Raw genomic sequence first — 19,287 nt, forward strand, 5'->3', positions numbered from 1 at the left:
TTAGAGAAAATTATATTTTCATTTTACAACTTTTATGTTTGTTGCCAGTAGCGGATCCAAAAAAAATTATTTGTATGGGGCACAAATAACTTATTACTAATTAATATTAATTTTTTTTTGTCAACACTCTGATATTAAATTAAAATAATTAAATTTTATTTTTATTTGATTTCTAATTGTATATATAATTGCATATTAGATATATTTAAAATAATAATTATATTTTACACAAATTTAAACTTTAAATATATTAGATAAAGTAAAAAAAAACTATAATATTGTATGCTAAGTTTGCAAATATTTTTAAATTTAAATGTAAATATAGTTAATAGTAAAAAAGAAAGATTCTGATTTTGTTAAAAATTAATTACAAGTACCAAAGAAATAAATAAGACTGAAAAGATTATGGAACTAATCATATAAAAATATGGTAGACATTTAATGAGGGAATGTGGCCATGGAAAAAGGAAAATAAGAATACAACAAAAAAAAACTATAGGAAAACAAATAATATCAATATACATTAAAAAAAAATTATAATTTAGCATGGGGCACGTGCCCCACCTAAGAACCACGTAGATCCGCCCCTGTTTGTTGCCGCATATAATAACTTTAATGTGTTTCTTTCTACTTCTAGGAAAAATGATTTTTTAACTTTCTATGTCTCTTTGTTGTAATATTCAATGTGATAATATTTGTTTTTGTTGATGTTAGTTGTGGTAATGTAATATCCAAATATATATATATATATATATATATAAGTGTATATTTTAAAAATTTCTATGTCTCTTTGTTGCTTGTAACATTAATCGTGGAAATATTTGCTTTTGTTGATGTTAATTGTGGTAATCTAATATCCAAATATTAATTATACAGTGTTAGAATTTAGTAGGATATGTACTGATATTATATGTACAATATGTATGTTATATATTTTTATTTTCTTTTCTGTTTTTATTTTTGGGTCATCCATTAATAGCTTTCCATTCTTATTTTGAATTAGAATTAAAATGATCATTAAAAAATTGGTACGATATACTATTATTGATATCCTCAGTCGAACGGATCTCAAATAGTTGGAGTCATACGGACGATTTTATTACGAGATTACCCCTTCAACGAAACACTTTTATTTATAGAATTTGCTTATTTTTATTTATTGTTGATAAAAGGTTTGCAATATTATACTATCTTATATTTATAGGATTTCAGTGATCTTTTCTATAATGGGATTTGAATGGTTGCTATTGAATCAACATGTTGTTGTTGCTAGTGCATAACAAACATGTGTTTGATGTTTAATTATTATGCAATTGGATATAAAATGTTGAATGAATAATAGAAATTGAAAAAGGCTTAAATGCTTTTTAGTATATTTGCTTTAGTGAGTTCTTTCATTATATTTCTGGTGGTCAAAAAGATCGTTGGTTGCAAAATTTCATATTCCAAAATAATGCCATAGTAGGGTTTAAGTTTTGAGAACTCATATCTGAAACTGATGTATCATAAATTGTTGTGCTATACAGGTGAATAACAGTTTATTAATAGCTAGCATACGTGATTCCTTGCGTTTGCATCGTGTGTACTAAATGTGATTAAAACCATACAAGTTGCCACATGTGTGTGAGTCTGTGATATAGGTTTCAGGTCATGTGCATGCATAAACTTGCATTTTATAATTACTATATAATTAATCGACCAGGAACATTATAAGAAGTTGAGATAGAGAGTGGTCTTTTTGATTTGCATATGTCTCCTCGTACTAATTATTCATTTTAAATCGCTTGCACTTTATTATATATTTCTGCGGCAACATATTACCAACCTGAATGGAAATAACAACATTTTAATTGATGATTAGAGTAAAAAAATTTATGCTGTAGATGATAGTCGAAACTTGAAACAAATGTCAAGAAACGATTTGGCTTTCATATTGATATAAAACACACTAATTTAAAAAATCCATCTAATATATGTTTATATATTCATACCTAAGATTCGTTACGATTGGAAAGAAAAAAAAAGTTTGGTAATATATATAAAGCATGAGGTTATTTGTATTGGAGGCAGCGAATCTAATTTGACTAAACTATAGAGAGATCCTAAGTTTTCCCGGTCCACAAATATGCACTAGTACTTGATTATTAGAACCTTTATACAATTTTAGTCTATAGTTTCGATTTTTGAAAACCGAAATCATATCAAGCAAGAGTGAATCCAAACGCATTCTTCAGAGTTGTAAATTAATTGACAAGTAGCAGTTTAAAAATACACGGAATCTAATCTTTAAACCCTGACCGAATAAATGGATCGGATCCGTTGCACCGATGGGTTACAAAGATAAACCTATTATAATTGATCCCAACTTTAATCTCTTGTTTTTTTTTGATGTTTTCTTTACTAGCCAAGCTCCATGAGCGCAGTGTTTCTCAGATTCCTTACGAGTTATGAGTAACCTTACACCTTACGTGAACGGAAGGGTCATTTTTCTCCAGAATTAAATTATATTTCTGCTTGCTAATTCTAGTCTGAAATATGTATGTCCAACCTCCAACCGTCTAACGTGCGAGTGTGAGAGGAAAAAAACTACACTCAATCAGATTAGTAACATAAATAGTGGTTAAAAAAAACTTTAAAGGAAGAAAGCCATAAATGATAGCATAATAACTATTATCTCCGGTTTTATTTACTTGTCATTCTAGAGAATTTCACGCAAATTAAGAAACTAGGTAAATTAACAAGTTTAACCTCACAAATAATTTATTATTTTATTCATTATGTTAGTTTAATAGGGTTATATTTGGAACTTTATTGTAAAAGTTACATTAGTAAATAAAAATGACAAATAATCTAAAACAAAAAAAATCTTTCTAGAATGACAAGTAATAAAAACAAGAGGGAGTACTAATATAAAAGTAAGAAATGCCAATCTAAAATAAACCATGGTACTGTTTTTTTTGGTAGATTCTAGCTACAAGTGAAAAAATCTTATATAGTTTTTGTACTAATAGAAAACGAATAGTGGAAGATATTTCTCAAGCCCCAAAACATATGTAGTGTCCAATCAAACTAGTTCAGATTTTTTAAAAATATGTTAAGAACTTAAAAGTCAGTATATTTAAGTAAAAAAAGATAAAAATTAGTGCAATAGTAGTATTCAAGATAATAGATACGCCGTTGGAATAAAATCTTCTTTTCTTGAATGTGTTGTTAACTTAAGCCAACCATTTGATTCTCTTTACTGCAGCTATATTAATTTTAAACAACCAATGCAATAACCATAACTTTCTTTTTGATATTTTACTCTTAATAGTTTTTTTTTGTCACAAATATAGTTTATCATTTTTTAAGTCTCTATATTCGGTATAAGGTCAGGATGTCATTTTCTAATAAGATCACTTGAAGAAAAAAAACCGATGACGATCTTGTAGTTGAGACATGCATATCTGTAAAACGAATATTCCTTTATTCTTATTCATCGAAGTGGCGATAATGACTAAACGAGTGATTAACTATAATTGCCCAAAAAATGAAATGGGCAAAAAGTAATTAATAATTACAGCAAAAGTAGTAGAAAAATATTGTTTGTGGTGAAATGAATTCCATTGCACCACTAATTAAGCAATTAACAATACAATAATCATATTCCCATCCGTGTGTTCCCATCCACTTTAAATAATCATATTCCCAACCAACAATTTGAAGCAAACGGTCCTCTACTTTTTATTGTTCGTTTTCTCTTTATCTATATTCTAATCATGTTTATTATCTGTAAAAACTACCTTTGTGCGTTGAAGTATATTTACAACTTGAGAGTAAAATGTACATTGACATCACTCATCTTGAGTTAACTATATACATATTTATTTTATTTTGGCCATAAAGTCAACTATATACATATGGTTTTTAACAACAAGTCAACAAGTATATACAGTAGTATATTTTAAGTATATTTCGTTAAATAAAACATTATGAAAATTAACTGGACCAGCTTCAATAGGGAGAACAGAGAGATGTCCTTTTGTAATCGAGCAGCGTCTGAAATTAATACGGTCTACGCGTGTTTAGTTGTGGTTCGCCCAATACAGCATGGCCATAGCCTTCCCTCTGACGTGTCGGACCAACTTATACATATCGTCTTTTTCATAAATTTTCACATATAAATTTTTATTTGAATTTGTTTTCACGAATTATTATGTTGTTGATATGTCACTAAAACATATAAATAATTGTCAATTGTTTGATAATAATTTTATATACCTTCCGAGTTCCCAGGAATAATTGAAGAGAGTTATCTCCAGTCAAATGACAAAGCAATAGGCGGTGCCGAAGAACTTGATCATGAGAAATAAACCGCATAAACATGATTTTAATGGGAAGTATAAAAAATAAGCGGATCATGTAATCATATATGATCACTATAAAAAACGATTTGGACATTCTGAACAAGTTGTGTAGTATAATGGTAATATATATATATATATAGAGAGAGAGAGAGAGATTTTCACTATTTACTTGTAGTGTTAAAATGTTTTATTAAGTAATATGATGAAATTGACTCGTATAAATGTTTTTTCGAAGTAACATAATAAAATAAAAGCCACACATGATTTGGTGGGATTAAACATGATTTTCTTCATTAATTTTTACCCAGTTTTTATGTTCTTTAGTATCATACTCGTATTATTAAAAGTTTTTGGTTTTATATAATGTAAAATTAAATCAACGTAGAATATTTTTGATGTACGTGTTTAATGACGATCTACTTTTAAAGAATACATACAATAATTTTGATTCGCACTAATACAAAACTATTATAGTATCATAATATGCAAAACAAAATTCAATAGCTTCATTACGGCGTGAAGAGAAGCAAGAAGCAAGAAAGAGAAGTTGAATTAACACGTGAACAAAAAAAACGACTCGCTCGCCCGCATACCAAAAAAGTTCTTCTCTGATTAACCCATAAAACGTTCGATGATGAGTTGGCAAAAATCTCTGCCGGGACATTCACGAGCCAACACGTTTGCCTGCCACGTTCCAGACACAAGCTAGAAAGTAACGGTACTCGTCAAATCTAACAAAACTCGTCGTAACGGAAATTAAAACAACAACATCATCTTTTTGGCTTCACGCGCCTTATTATGGTAAAGAAGCTACTTCTGCCTTATTTTTGACTAGCCTCTTTGTAGTGAAAAAAAAAAAAACTCTACTGATAAGACATGAGAGAGATGACGAGTGAGCTAGTAATTCACTAGTATTAAGTAACTTGACATTTTACTAACCAAAAAAAAAAATAATAATAATAATACTCAGAAACAGTTTTATCATTAACGGTCCAGATTCGTTTCTCACAATAATTGTTGACCATATACGTTTTCTTTAAAAAACTCAAGAAACAAAAAAAAACGGCAAACAGTTTGTGAGTGAAAATATAAAACGACACGGAGTTTGAAATAAAGATGATAAGGAAGGAAGACAAAAAGGCAAAGAGGAAGAAGAGAAGGGAGCGGTTTCGTAACTGAAACTGAAGAAAAGCTAAAGAGCAAAACCCGGAAAAAAAAAATAAAGAGAAGAAGAGAATTTAATATTTCTTTATCACAATTTTGTGCTTTTGGTAATGAATTTATTATGTGTTCAGTAATGAATTGAATACAGACATAACCGTCGTGTCTAGTCTCGTTAAAGATATGAGAGTTCTTTTGTTGTTTTTATTTTTATTTTTTTAATTAAGCTTTCTTCTTACCCTTCTCTGATGACTCTCTTGTCTTCTTCTTGTTTGTTTCTTCTTTCATGGGTTAATAAATAATAACGCTCTCTGAATCTTTCGTTTTTTTTTTTTTTTTGTCTTCTTTGAAGCTCGATTTTTAGCTTCTTCCCGTTGCTTGTTGTGTAAAAAGCTTGGATTTTTGTTTTGTTTTGTTTTGTCATGTGAGTTTCTTCGATGGCGAATGTAGTAGTGGATGCTGATTTAAGAAGATCAGGTGAGTTCAATTTTGACTTCAATTCTCCCAAGTTTGAGTTTGTTCTTCTTCTAGCATTGTCTTGTCTTTGTGGAAAAATAAAAGTCAACATTTTTTTAGTTCTTTCACATCCGTGGGTTTGTTGTTAGCGAGCTAAACAACTTAGACCCACTTCTAATTTTTATTATAAAGCTTCGAATTTTGCTTTTGAAATTGAAAGGTTGGATTTTTTTTGTTTTCTCTTGGGGAATTTTTTAGGGTGTAATGAAGATGATCAATTGTACACGGAGCTATGGAAAGCTTGTGCAGGGCCACTTGTGGAAGTTCCTCGTTATGGTGAAAGAGTTTTCTACTTTCCTCAAGGTCACATGGAACAAGTATGTTTAGTAGCCCTAAAATGATCCAACTCTCACAAAAAAATTGTTCCTTTTTTGTTTCTCAATTTTAAGAATTGAATGTTTTTTTTTATTATGTAACAGTTGGTGGCTTCGACTAATCAAGGAGTCGTTGATCAAGAGATACCAGTTTTTGATCTTCCTCCGATGATACTTTGCCGTGTTCTTAGTGTTGTGTTGAAAGCAGAGCATGAGACTGATGAGGTTTACGCTCAGATCACATTACACCCTGAAGAAGATGTAAGTCAAAAATAAGAACCTTTAATTAATATGTTATCAACAATTCAGTCAATTTGATTTTTTTTGGTTATTGATTTGCAGCAAAGTGAACCCACAAGCCTTGATCCACCTGTAGTCGAACCAACTAAACCGAAGGTTGATTCGTTTGTGAAGATTCTAACAGCTTCTGATACAAGCACTCATGGTGGATTCTCAGTCCTTCGTAAACACGCCACTGAGTGTTTGCCTTCTCTTGTAAATAAATGCTTTTTTATCCTTCCATCTCCCATTTTCCAGATTTTGGCCTTTCTTAGCTGAATTTTATCTAATGGATTTTGATTTTCATTACTTAGGATATGACACAACCTACACCAACTCAAGAACTTGTAGCTAAAGATCTTCACGGCTATGAATGGAGGTTTAAGCATATTTTTAGAGGTAACACAGTCTATTTGAGAGATTCTCTAATTAGAGTGTTTTTTTAAGACTCTATTGAGTTTTTATTTTTTATTTTGGTAGGTCAACCGAGGAGGCATTTACTTACAACAGGTTGGAGTACATTTGTTACCTCGAAAAGACTAGTAGTCGGAGATGCATTTGTGTTCTTGAGGTATCTACAAAGCTTGAGCCTTTTACTTTCAGGTTTTACTTCATAACCAATCTTCTTATGTTGTTTTTAAGGGGTGAAACCGGGGATTTACGGGTTGGTGTGAGACGTTTAGCTAGGCAGCAAAGTACAATGCCCGCATCCGTTATCTCTAGTCAGAGTATGCGTTTGGGAGTTCTTGCTACAGCTTCTCATGCTATTAATACAAAATCTATATTCATTGTGTTATATAAACCGAGGTGAGGTTTCAATCTTTGCATTTTATATATAAGTTTCTACTGAAAGGCTTTAAGGCTTAATATAGACTTTATTTTCTTCAGGATAAGCCAATTTATAATCAGTGTGAACAAGTATATGGTGGCGATGAAGAACGGGTTTGCTCTCGGTATGCGGTTTAGGATGAGATTTGAAGGAGAAGAGTCTCCTGAGAGAATGTAGATTTCTGAAATTCCTCTTTGGTCATTTGTTGAGTTCTTCAGTCTTCTCTTCGTTGTTGTTGTCTGACATTTAGATTGGTTTATTCTTCAGATTTACAGGTACTGTTATTGGTAGTGGAGATCTATCTTCTCAGTGGCCAGCTTCGAAATGGAGGTCACTGCAGGTTAAGTGAATTTGAATCATTCTCTAAAGATGATATATCATATGATTCTTGGAAATCTTGAATCTTTTTGGTTTTACTATATTTAGATCCAATGGGACGAGCCATCCTCTATTCAAAGACCACCCAAGGTTTCATCATGGGAGATCGAGCCTTTCTCATCATCCGCGCTAACCACTACACCTACTCAACCACAATCAAAGACCAAACGGTCCAGACCCATTGATTCATCAATTTCAGGTACCTTCACTAATAAACATGAGGTCCTTTTCAGAGTTAACCAGGTCCAATGTATTTCTAAAAACAATTACCATACCAAGAACCCATAAAACAGTGAGGCATTACTTTTTAGTTTTTACTGTTTTTTCTCATTTACTTTTGACAATGAAACTTCTTGTCCTGCATTGCAGAAATCACAGGTAGTCCTGTAGCTTCTACTTACTTGAGCAGCTTCTCGCAGAGCCATGAGTCTAATCCATCAGGCCAACTGTTGTTCCATGATCCAGCAACCGAGAGGAACTTGAACAAATCGGTGTTTTCAAGCGGATTACAAGGCAAGACAACCGAGGCTCCGGGCACAAGTTGCTGTAGGCTGTTCGGATTCTATCTCACGAGCAAGCCTTCTTCTTCTGCTCCAGTTCCTCCTGACAAGCAGCTAATAAATGTGAATTCGAACAACTCTGATTCTACCACCAAGTGTCAAGATCCTAACTCGTCGAACTCAACAAAAGAGCAAAAGCAACAAACATCCACTAGAAGCCGAACCAAGGTAAAACAAACCATTACTCTTCACTTCAAACTCAAAAAAGAGACAAACTTTGTTGTTTCTCAAAAAAAGTTCTTTGTAAAGGTGCAAATGCAAGGAACAGCGGTTGGACGCGCGGTTGATTTAACATTGTTAAGATCATACGACGAATTAATCAAAGAGTTAGAGAAAATGTTTGAGATTGAAGGAGAGCTTAGTCCTAAAGACAAATGGGCTGTTGTGTTTACAGACGATGAAGGGGACATGATGCTTGTAGGAGACGATCCGTGGGAGTAAGTCTCTCTTCTCTCTCTCTTGTTTAAAGATTGTGTGTTTTTGACATACTCTCTCTTGAATGTGCAGTGAGTTCTGTAAAATGGCAAAGAAGTTATTCATATATTCGAGTGATGAGGTCAAGAAAATGAGCTCAAAGTCTTTGTTGGATGATGAAGGTACAATCGTAAATCTTGAATCGGATCAGAGGACAGTTCACGTTTAGTGACGAAGTTCTTGATTTCTTTGGATCCTCACACCGAGTTGCGAAGTTATTAGGTGGTTTGTCTCTTGTGTTTGCTTTTGAAGTTAGGTGGGGTTTGTTTATCTTTAACATAAAAGAATTTAAGACTATATAATATAATTAATATGAACTACTATATTATATTAAGAATATAATAATACTATCTTATTAGGTTCTAGACGGCGTCGTTTTATATTAAGTTTTTACTTTTTTGATGTGGCTTTTCGTCGTCATGACTAATGATGTGTAAGCACAGAGAAGGTCACACATTTTTCTTATGTAAAGATTCTGTGTAGGCCTAATAATAAAATTAAATAACGTGGTAGTAGGCCCAATTTTTTGAGCCCATATATGTATTTTCTATGTCCTCAATCTTTTTAGATTTCACAATTGTAGCTTCTTATTTATAATCAGTTGACTAATTAACCCCAGAAAGTACATACTAAAGAAAAAAAAGGTGTTAATCTTCAGTTTGGTTCCAGTCTTCAATTCAACGCTGGTGGAGTATGTTGCCACCAGAGAGTGAAAAGGGAGTCTGTTTATTCTAGTTTTAGGTTTGCTTAGAGAGTCGAAAAAGGATCCAAAGTCTCTGTGTCTTATTTGATCTCATTGTATTGTAGATATTGAATTAAGGGTCGAAGCAAAGGTTATTGTGATAGTGTGAATTATACAGGTAAAAAGCCCACCTGTGAATTGTCAAAACAGTCTTTATGATGATGATGATGGTAATAAAACTCATGTCTTTGTTTGCAAAATTGCAACTTCTCTCTCGCCTTAGGAAATGAAGAGGTTCTGAGTTCAGTTATCTTAATTAGCAGAGTAGACAATTGTGGATTTATTTAATAGTTTGAAACACTCATGCATATAATACGTAGCAACTTTATTTAGAGATGATTCAAGTCATAGGGACATGACCCTAGAGGATACAATACTCACACATATATATATATATATATATATATATTGGGGGCGGGTTCAATTTATTTATTTCATCTTCTATAAACTCTAGGTATAAAAGAGATGAACCCTCCTTCGATTATGGCATGGATTGATTTAACGGGCCGGTGCCATCATCTAAGACGCACTGGCATGGGATAACCGCCACCAACACGAGCACGGCAATGATGAGCCATTATCTTAAGATTCCCCTCAAGGAGTGCCATTACCTTAATATTCCCCTGATCAAGGAGTTGGACTTCTTCAAGGTCTTTGATCTCAAGGCCACTCTTTTCGTACTCCGTAGTGATGTATATGAGGCAATTCAAGCCACTGGGCTCGTCGTCAATAACTTTTGTAGTTGCTGCAATCAACTTATAGCCTTGAACGAATTCAGGTTTGACGAACCGTTCCTTCATGGTTTTCGTCTGATCCACTGACTCAATTTCCATTTGAGTCCAGTCAGATGGCTGAATGTCGTCTAGCCAACAAAAACAATGAATATATTAGAGTTATGAACAAGTACAACATATATGATGAAATTATAAGAGTATGAGAGTTATATAATATATACCTCTACGTTTTCTATGATTACACATGGCAGTCTCATTGAGGACAAAACGGTCCCAGAATCGTTCTTTTGGAACGGAAAGCTTATACTCCATCTCACAAACTCGTATCAGTGACATTTCTCTAGCTACTTGTCTTTGATGATGTTTGCCTTTAATTTTGTGAGCTTTATCAATGTATCATGCCATATTTATATAGTCCAATTAATGGTGGTTATGAAGAAAAAAATATTGCATTATTATTATTATTATTTTTGAGCAATTACCCAATTAATTATATTTTCCCACTTAACTTTTAATCATATATGTATGTCATTCCTATGGGCAATTTGCATTGTATGCTTCACCTATTTAAGGCAATACTAGAATATAAGAATATGACGTGAGCGGACCAAATTCGTCAGTAACTTGAACGGACCAAAATTAATTAACATGGCTAATTTTTCTTAATCAATTTATTTCCTTAGCAATAAAATGTATATATATTTCACAAAACTGATGAATATTATATACAATTGGGGAAAGCAAAAATCAATTTTTAATATAAATTTATGAACAATGTTTTACCAAATTCATCAGTAACTTGAACGGACCAAATTCATCGATAACTTGAACGGACCAAATTAACTAATATGGCTAATTTTTTTAATCAACTTATTTCCTTAGCAAAATAATTAATTAAATGGCTAATTTTTCTTATGTAAAGATTCTATGTAGGCCTAATAAAACTAAATAACGTGGTAGTAGGCCCAATTTTTTTAGCCCATAAGATTATGTATATTTTCCATTATCCTCAAATCTTTTTACATTTCATAATTGTCGCTTCTTATTTATAATCAGTTGACTAATTAACCCAAAAGAAAAATAAAGGTGTCAATCCAATAGAATATACGTGTTTGCAATTTTTGATTAAATAGTATTGCAGTATGATAATCTTTTTTTATTAAATAATAATTATATATACTCGAAGAAGACAAAATGCAAATAACCTGCTCCTAAAACAAAAAATTAAAAGAATAAAACAAATAAAAAAACCTGCTCCCTTAATCTTGTGTTCCGCGTAAGAAAAGACCCACACACACACCACACCCTTTAATTGTAAACTTGATAATATTGACTTTTTAATAATATTTGATAAAACGACTCACCTAAGACCACATCCATCGTATTTTAATAACTTTTTCATAACTTAAGTTAATCATATCATTATACTCTTTAGACATGCAAGAACACATTAAGCTTGAGAGAGATCATGAGCTCCCTCGGTGTCGGTGGGAATGTGTTTTGCTCTCTACTCATGAACCACATTTTAGTAATGGGTCCACTTTGGGCTTTCTTTTTTAACTCTTTAATCATAATAAAGTCAATTGTCGGCAAATTATTTTTACGTCAGCTACATAATTCCTTAAATGTCTACAAAATTTTCTTGAATGTAGTAGAGTATATTTTCTCAAACGCTCAAACTGCTTGAGTACAAACTGCTTGAGATCAATTGCATGAGTACAAAAATGAACAGTCTATAGAATACAAAAATTTTCTCAAGCAGTTTGTGATCAATTGCATGAGTACAAAAATGATTACTAAAGAAGAGATTGTTAAAAGAACAGTCTCAAGAGAAAGAGATGGTTCAAGTGCGCGTTGGTATTTCGAGTGTTGCTGCTTATTGTACTCTCGTACTGTTACATTACACCTCAGAAAAGAGAATCGTAGACAAATTTTGAGCAGTTGGGTAAAAGTATTGAATAGCTGTGCACTTAGTTTAGTTAGATCCACAAAATATTGTAAGAAATTCATAAGAGAATGACACTGTTTCAACTTTAGTGACAATCTATTCTTTCAATAGTAAAAGAAAACAAATAATAACAGTTTAGTTGGTGAGAGAGGGATTTGGTGGGTGACGTGGTCTGTCAATTTCCTCTAACAAAAGAGTATTGACTTACATGAAAGGTTGTCTATGTTAGTAGTCAACAGTAAAAAAAATCCACCGTTGGATCATCAATGATCACAAATGATTTGCGACATATTTAATGCATTGTCTAATCTTTTTCTTCACTTTCCACTACCTAAAAAAGAAACAGCCTAAAAGACTCTAAGCTGAATGAAGAACAAGTAAGTAAAGACACAGAGAAGAGAAAACACAGAAATGAGAGAAGCAAAGGAAGAAGAGAAGGCGAAGCTGGCACTTGTGTTAGCTGCAAAGTCGAGATCATTGTTGTACACTTCATCGCCTGCAAGTCCACGTGTGTTTGCTTCTCCGATTCACACTCTTGCCTCTGTTCCGTTTTGCTGGGAAGACCAACCAGGCAAGCCCAAGAACCCTCTTTGTCCTCTTTCTTACCCCAAGTGTCTTGATTTGCCTCCTCGTTTGCTTCTTCCTGGTGAGTTTACGCACATGCCCTTGCCCGAGAGGAAACATGGTCCCTTCCGGTTCTTGCGGAGGAAAGGGAGAGGGGGTGTTGTTGTCAGGGATAATTATGTCTTTTTGTCGGAGAGTCAGAGAGCAGGAGAGATCAACGAGAACAACATGAAGATCATGAAGTTTAACAGATCAGGGAGTTACCATGGTGGTGGCTCTGTTAAAGGATCTCACTTTTGGGTAAAGTATTTGTGTTTCTCAGCTCATTCTTCGTGACTTGGTCTTGTCTTTTTACTCACTCAAATGGGTTTGGTTGGGGAAATGTAGGGAAGTTTATGCAAGGGACTGAAGCTAGCAATGCCATGGAAGAACAAGAAGCTTAGAAGTGAAAGTGTTTGAGCCTATTGTCAAATTGCATTACAAGACACATCTTACCATCTTTCTATTTATCTGTTGAAGGATCAAAGATGATGTAAAAGAGCTAATAAGCGTGTATGTAAGATTTATTATAATGAGAAACTAATATCTGTGTGATGTGTATATATACTCCATAATGTTAAGACTCATGAGTCATGGCAAGAAAAAAAGTTTCAAGCTTTTCTTCATTTGTCATTAAGAAATGAATACATCTGATCGATCAAGTGATGAACAAGAGTGAGTGTACACACATACACATGCCTTTATATAAGTTTCAGAACAAAAAAACATGAGTCTGCCTTATTTCATTTTGCGAATAGAAGAGTTAAAAGACAAAAAAAAGGGAACATGGATAAAATCTGAATGTAAGAAAACAGAGGAAAAACCATCGCTTGGGATTAACTCTGTTTCTTCCCTGTGACACCAGCAATAACCTGCAAAAGCAAATTGGATCCGAGTTAATACTTGAAGCATTTGTTTGCCTATATAGACTATACATCAAAAGCGTTGGATTATTAAGCAATGGGTTAATTTAACTAGTCTATTTTCTATCAAAGATGGCGATTACTACTACTAAGAAATTTGGTTAACCACCCAATCCATCTTTGACTAGAAACAAAACGTGATCATGACACTCCTCCGTCCATTACTGAAGACACAGAGAAAGTCATACATGAATCAAAGAAGGAACTTTCAAGTTTCAAATCACAAGAATATGAAGCAAGGTGAGGAAGAACAAAAACAATGAGATGATGTATAAGCTAAATCACATTCCAAAAAGACAGAACTTGGCCACATCCAAACACACAGAAACAATATGGACGACAAAAACTATAGAGATTCCGAACCAGAAACATACATTACAGATTAAATCTAGTCCTCAAGTAGCAAAAACCAAATTTCAACAGAGAGAGAGAGAGAGACATTAGTTGTAAAACTTACATCGGTAAGTGGGGGAGCTTTAACTTGTTTGGATGCCTCGAGTGAGTCTAGGATAGGCCTCACAACAGCAGGCAAAAATAGTCCTACGAAATTGAAAAATAAAAACCATCAAATCAAAATAATGTATAAAAAGACTTAACCTTTTTGCTACTAAATCAGTGATTTACGTCAAAGATAATGAGTAATCAAAAACTAGGATTAGATCACAATCTAAAAACAAACTCTCTTTGACAAACCATAGATATGAAGATTCCAGAAACTATATGAAGCAAATCGTAACTAAGAATGAGAATGCCATCTATTTTGCGATCTGCGAGTAAGCAAAAGGGGGGGATTTAAAAAAAGATTGAATTCTAGGGTTCATACCAACACCGCCGATTAAGCAAGAAGCAGCAACGACTGGCTCCTGCGCTACGAACATCCTCAATTTCTCCATTATCGGCATTTTTTTTTTCTTTCGATTTCAGTCTCTTCCTCTTTTTGGATTACGACCGAAGCTCGTCGTCGTCGATGTCTCTTCTCTTGATTCGATTAATGAGATAGTTCCAGAGTAACCATTTTCTCACCTGAGGATTCCATTATGGATTCTAGTCGGGTCGGGTCGGGTCAGGTCAGTTAAATGGGCCTAAATGTTCTAATTCAGCCCATATTATAACTGCCACGTAATTCAAACGAAAACTAAAGTAGAGTGAAAATTACATTTAACCTTTTCTCTTTCTGCTTTATTTACCCAGCAGTAAATATCTCACAGTGAAAAAATGATTCACACACGATCCGAACTCAAAATTACCAAAACAATACGTAGATAAGTCTTTCAAATTTCAATAGATCCCAAAAAACCATGATCTATATATAAATCTATACTAAATAAAAGTAGGAACTATGATCTTCTTAAACTGTCCACCTAGGACTTTAAACCATCAATAAGGATTAGACACCTCACTAATTAACTTTTTAAAATTTTTTTAGAATTTTATATATTAAGAATTGTTTTAAACAACCTACCAGGATTTGATATATCATTCATTAACATTTTCTAAATTTCCAAAAATTTTTAGAAAAAGGAAAATTTTAAATTTATGGAAATAAAAATAATATCCCACATCGCTAGAAATTTTTTAGATAATTAGAATCAGTATAAATAAGATTAATATGCTTCCAATAACGAATGAACAGTAAAACTTGATTTATCATGCGTCCAAGTTTAAACTTTTATTCGGTCTGATCCAGTTTTTATTTGATCAAGTTAAAACTTTAAAAAGTTTCAAAAAAATATATCCTAATATTTAAAAATTTTAAAAGTTTAAATATTATAAATATTGAAACTTTTAAAGTTTTTAGCCTTTAAAAAGTTTTTAAATATTATAATTTTTTAAATTTTAAAAGTTTAAAATATTATAAATATTGAAACTTTTTAAAAGGTTTCAATTTTGTATTTCGAAACCTTTTAAAAGTTTAAAATATTATAAATATTGATGTAAAACAGAAATTATCTTATTTATCTACGCTTTATGCTTTTTATTTCTTATGATCTGTAAAACATTTTTTTGTGTATGATTATAAATGAGTTGATATTCTTTCATTAATTTTTTCTTTTTTATCTTATTTTTTTATTTATTTTTTTGTCAACCCTTATTTTTATTTTTTTATTTTTTAAGAGAAAAGAAATGATTTTGTTCTTGGAGTTTGATGGATTAACAAGTTGTGTGGTAGTCTAAAAAAAAAATTTCAACGGAAGAATGTGCAGAAATTGACGAGGAAGAAGAAAAAAAAGAGTATAACTAATAAAATTTGACAATGAAAATGAAAGGAAAGAATATGAAGAATAAGACAACATTGAATAAAAATACTAAAACATAGGTGGTAGCGATCAATTAAATATGAAAACGAGTTAAATTCATGATGATAAAATTGTTTCGTTTTTCTGGTGGTTAAATAAATGATTTAGGATATGTGAGGTCATCAGTTTGATTCGCCTCTCCTGACGTCGAGTTAAATTCATGATTTTTTTTATCAGATTTGATTTTATAACACAACTGATTTTATATATTAAAAATTGTATCTGAAATTTCATTTTTTTCCTTAATACTAATTTAAAATTTTTTATAAGATAATATTTTATTGCCGTAATCAATCATATATAATTTTCATCAAAATATATCAAATAAACCCACGCGTGGATTTAAAACCTAGTTGTACATGAAAAAGAGATCAGAAATAGCTAAGAAAAAGTAATATATGCAGATTTTTACATGAAAGATACATACTTGCTTACATTACATGAAAGATAATTTCATCTGATTTTCAAGAAAAAAAAAATAGAGGAAAAAAGCACAATATTAACAAAATTCTTACAACAATTTACATTCTCATTAACCAAATCCAAAAGCTGCATTCGAAGCAAACCTTTAAAAACTCTAATTCAAGACCATCAAAGCGATTCACTTGGAAAAGATTTCTTCTCAATTAAACCTTTCGAGGTCTCTCTGTCTCTGGTCTCTTTTCTTATCTTCTCTTTCTCTTTTGATTAGAACGATAGCATCTGCATCCATCCAACAGTCCATCCAAGTAGCAAACCAGCACCAACAAGACTCATCCCCAAAGCTAAACTAACTGCATACTTAGCTCCATTCGTTTTACCACTTTTGCTTCTTCTCTTCCTCCCACCTTTTCTTGCTTTGCAATTGCTCCATGGGATGGAAACCTGTGGCTCGTTGCTCTTCTTGCTGTTGTTGTTGTTGTTGTTGTTATTCTCAACCTTCTTGTTCTTTATTTGGAGGTAAAGTGCTTCAAGCTGAAGCAGTTGTAACCATTGCTTATACCCGAAAAGCTCTGATGCTTGCTTGAACAAGAGCTTCACCAAGTGTTCTTTCTCCGCACAAGCTTCTTTAGCCATGTTCTCCGCCTCCCTAGCTCGTGTTTGGGAATGCCTCAGCGCTTCTAGTAGCTCTGATTTGCTTAAATCAGACTCAGACGAAGCATCGGTTCTGTTCTTGCAGCTGTTTGCTCCGCTAGGCCCGTGCTCGTGGATGGTTTGTTGGTTAGAGACAGAGTAATCCCTGAATCCATCACGCGGACTACCATAATAAGAGCGTTTCATCTTCTGTGGTGTTGGAAGATCACAATTCTCAACGTAGTCTAGTGATCTTTGTGCAACCAAGGAAGCTAATTCATCTTTATCCGTGGTTCGCCACCACGGTCCAGCTTTCTCGTTTGAGAGAGGATTCCACGGTGAGCTCGGATCAAAAGCTGGCTCATTTAGCTTTTTCTCAGTGGACTCATCATAGCCAAAACTTTCCCTTGTTTCCATCAACTCTATAAACTCTTGAAAGCTTTCGGAATTATAAGACTTTCTTTGTTTCTTCTCTCCAGCTTCCAATTCAGGCTTCTTCTCAGTTAGGACTTCATTGTTGTTAACCTCTAATGGCTTCTTATTCACCACCTGAAAGGGATGGTGAGGACTCCACAACCCGGTGCTGTGAGGTAACAGATCAGGGAAATTGGGGTTTCGATGAAGAGGCATGAAACCTGCACAAGATGACTGATGATGTTGTGGTTCAAGAGAAGAAGGTCGAGAAGAAGAACCAGAGTCTTCGACTTGCTTAGTTGATGAAGCAGTTGAGGAAGAAGACGATTGACAATAAGTAAACTTGGGAGCTCGTTTAGCGTCTTCTTGGACAAAGCAACGGTTAACAGTTCTTTGCCAAACTGCTCTAGCTTCAGCTGCTGCCATTATTTCACCATAACTCTCTGAGAAACAAATTCAATTCAAGATCAAATGTGATTCAGTCAGAGAAATGAGGGCAGATATAGCAAATATCATATGAACCGTTTTGTTTGATTCTAATAATAGTCTTAAAGGAAGAATCTTTCTTTCTGATAGCCGACAAGATCGATCCATCACTAAAAAAAAAAGCTTTCCCTTTTTCATTTGCCCCAGTAATAATAGAATCTGATGTTTTGCTTTAAGGTAAAATGAAGAATTAGTTCCTAAATTTGTTTTTTTTTTACAAGCAAACAAAATCAGAGCCAGATTCTATTTGTCAAATTAAGCAATTTTTTTTTTTTTTTTTACCAACCAAATCATCGTACTTTGCAATAGAAATCAAATCCCATAAACTTCAACTATATTATAAAACAGAGGAAGGATAAAAACACACAAAACACACAGATCAAACCGGCTGAGACTCTAAGAATCGAAACACGGACACGAAAACAGCGGTTGGTGATCCAAATTGTCTGATTTTGGTGACATCATAATTTATCAACTGAAGACGAAGAATCAATCACAGAGAGAAACAAACAATAAATTTTGCAGAAATTCATTAAAGAGATAAAAACTAACCAGAAGGGGAGAGAAGAGTAACACCAAAATCAATAAAGGGACGAAACACATAAACTGGTTAAATCAATCTCGTGAAGATAAGAGTTTGGTCTGATCTTTTTTGTTTTTTCAATGAATTGTCAGAGAATTTTTGTTTGCTTTCGATTATTTAGCACAAAAAGCTTTTGAATCTTTTTTTTGTTTTTGCAGTTTACTCTTTGTTTTCTTTCTTTCTTCTCTCCTGTGTGTCATTCAGCACGCAATCTTCCCTTAAACGACAACGTTTGAGAGGACCCATAGTGCTATTGTTATTGAGTCTTCAAGTCCACAGATTTACCCATAGATTTCACACGACAGCCGTTCGATTAGATATTAATTACACGTGGCCTGAAAAAGTAAGATCTATTTTTGTACGGATAAGACCTTTTTATTGGGAGGGAACTCTTAACTTTTCACTGTACGCGCCACGCGCTAAAATAGATTACGCCAAATAATTAATTTTACGATTTGTGTATTTCATTTCACCTTATCGATTATCTTTTTAACCCAAAGTGTCATTCAGATTTTCTATGACCTTGATTACTTTCTACGTTTTAATTCTAAGGTAGTCTCAGTTGCCATCAATAAACTTGACGATCATAAATTCAAGTTCTTTTTATTTTTTTCTACATGTCAATTTGGTTTAATAATATATAGATT

The 19,287-nt window shown here is 32.9% G+C and overlaps 5 protein-coding genes across 6 annotated transcripts; 2 read left to right on the forward strand and 3 right to left on the reverse strand.

Annotated features, from left to right (window-relative positions):
- LOC104793630 (auxin response factor 11-like) lies at positions 5,512-9,407 on the forward strand. Of its 2 annotated transcripts, none has more exons than XM_010520025.1 (14): positions 5,512-5,984; positions 6,222-6,340; positions 6,443-6,598; positions 6,680-6,832; positions 6,931-7,015; positions 7,097-7,187; positions 7,259-7,423; positions 7,505-7,618; positions 7,713-7,785; positions 7,872-8,022; positions 8,193-8,201; positions 8,289-8,551; positions 8,633-8,820; positions 8,891-9,407. In XM_010520025.1, the coding sequence occupies exons 1-14, from the start codon at positions 5,945-5,947 to the stop codon at positions 9,024-9,026; spliced, it is 1,743 nt and encodes a 580-aa protein (XP_010518327.1). In that variant the 5' UTR covers positions 5,512-5,944; the 3' UTR covers positions 9,027-9,407. The 2 variants fall into 2 exon arrangements, with proteins under 2 accessions (XP_010518327.1, XP_010518326.1); XM_010520024.1 differs by having other exon boundaries at positions 5,512-5,617; positions 5,937-5,984; positions 8,193-8,551.
- On the reverse strand, positions 9,870-10,726 carry LOC104793631. Its single transcript, XM_010520026.2, has 2 exons — positions 10,555-10,726; positions 9,870-10,461 (listed from the first exon to the last, which is right to left on the reverse strand). The coding sequence occupies exons 1-2, from the start codon at positions 10,667-10,669 to the stop codon at positions 10,115-10,117; spliced, it is 462 nt and encodes a 153-aa protein (XP_010518328.1). The 5' UTR covers positions 10,670-10,726; the 3' UTR covers positions 9,870-10,114.
- LOC104793633 lies at positions 12,587-13,503 on the forward strand. The gene is made up of 2 exons (XM_010520028.2): positions 12,587-13,145; positions 13,233-13,503. Exons 1-2 carry the CDS (start codon positions 12,693-12,695, stop codon positions 13,302-13,304), a joined length of 525 nt encoding a protein of 174 aa, XP_010518330.1. The 5' UTR covers positions 12,587-12,692; the 3' UTR covers positions 13,305-13,503.
- On the reverse strand, positions 13,492-14,830 carry LOC104793632. The gene is made up of 3 exons (XM_019226883.1): positions 14,631-14,830; positions 14,265-14,347; positions 13,492-13,756 (listed from the first exon to the last, which is right to left on the reverse strand). Exons 1-3 carry the CDS (start codon positions 14,707-14,709, stop codon positions 13,721-13,723), a joined length of 198 nt encoding a protein of 65 aa, XP_019082428.1. The 5' UTR covers positions 14,710-14,830; the 3' UTR covers positions 13,492-13,720.
- Positions 16,483-18,851, reverse strand: LOC104793634. Its single transcript, XM_010520029.2, has 2 exons — positions 18,610-18,851; positions 16,483-18,014 (listed from the first exon to the last, which is right to left on the reverse strand). Exon 2 carries the CDS (start codon positions 17,995-17,997, stop codon positions 16,792-16,794), a length of 1,206 nt encoding a protein of 401 aa, XP_010518331.1. The 5' UTR covers positions 17,998-18,014; positions 18,610-18,851; the 3' UTR covers positions 16,483-16,791.

Source organism: Camelina sativa, chromosome 6, assembly GCF_000633955.1.
Source record: "Camelina sativa cultivar DH55 chromosome 6, Cs, whole genome shotgun sequence".
Taxonomy (NCBI): domain Eukaryota; kingdom Viridiplantae; phylum Streptophyta; class Magnoliopsida; order Brassicales; family Brassicaceae; genus Camelina; species Camelina sativa.

What these genes read in the sequence shown, in the direction of transcription:
- LOC104793630 (XM_010520024.1), top strand. Translation starts at nt 5,945, where the DNA reads ATGGCGAATGTAGTAGTGGATGCTGATTTAAGAAGATCAG. An exon ending in CATTACACCCTGAAGAAGAT is followed by an intron (nt 6,599 to 6,679) that starts GTAAGTCAAAAA and finishes ATTGATTTGCAG; the next exon opens with CAAAGTGAACCCACAAGCCT. An exon ending in CATTGATTCATCAATTTCAG is followed by an intron (nt 8,023 to 8,192) that starts GTACCTTCACTA and finishes CCTGCATTGCAG; the next exon opens with AAATCACAGGTAGTCCTGTA.
- LOC104793631 (XM_010520026.2), bottom strand. Translation starts at nt 10,669, where the DNA reads ATGTCACTGATACGAGTTTGTGAGATGGAGTATAAGCTTTCCGTTCCA. An exon ending in TAATCATAGAAAACGTAGAG is followed by an intron (nt 10,462 to 10,554) that starts GTATATATTATA and finishes TTTGTTGGCTAG; the next exon opens with ACGACATTCAGCCATCTGAC.
- LOC104793633 (XM_010520028.2), top strand. Translation starts at nt 12,693, where the DNA reads ATGAGAGAAGCAAAGGAAGAAGAGAAGGCGAAGCTGGCACTTGTGTTA. An exon ending in TTAAAGGATCTCACTTTTGG is followed by an intron (nt 13,146 to 13,232) that starts GTAAAGTATTTG and finishes GGGGAAATGTAG; the next exon opens with GGAAGTTTATGCAAGGGACT.
- LOC104793632 (XM_019226883.1), bottom strand. Translation starts at nt 14,709, where the DNA reads ATGCCGATAATGGAGAAATTGAGGATGTTCGTAGCGCAGGAGCCAGTC. An exon ending in TTGCTTAATCGGCGGTGTTG is followed by an intron (nt 14,348 to 14,630) that starts GTATGAACCCTA and finishes TCAATTTCGTAG; the next exon opens with GACTATTTTTGCCTGCTGTT. An exon ending in AAGCTCCCCCACTTACCGAT is followed by an intron (nt 13,757 to 14,264) that starts GTAAGTTTTACA and finishes TTGCTTTTGCAG; the next exon opens with GTTATTGCTGGTGTCACAGG.
- LOC104793634 (XM_010520029.2), bottom strand. Translation starts at nt 17,997, where the DNA reads ATGGCAGCAGCTGAAGCTAGAGCAGTTTGGCAAAGAACTGTTAACCGT.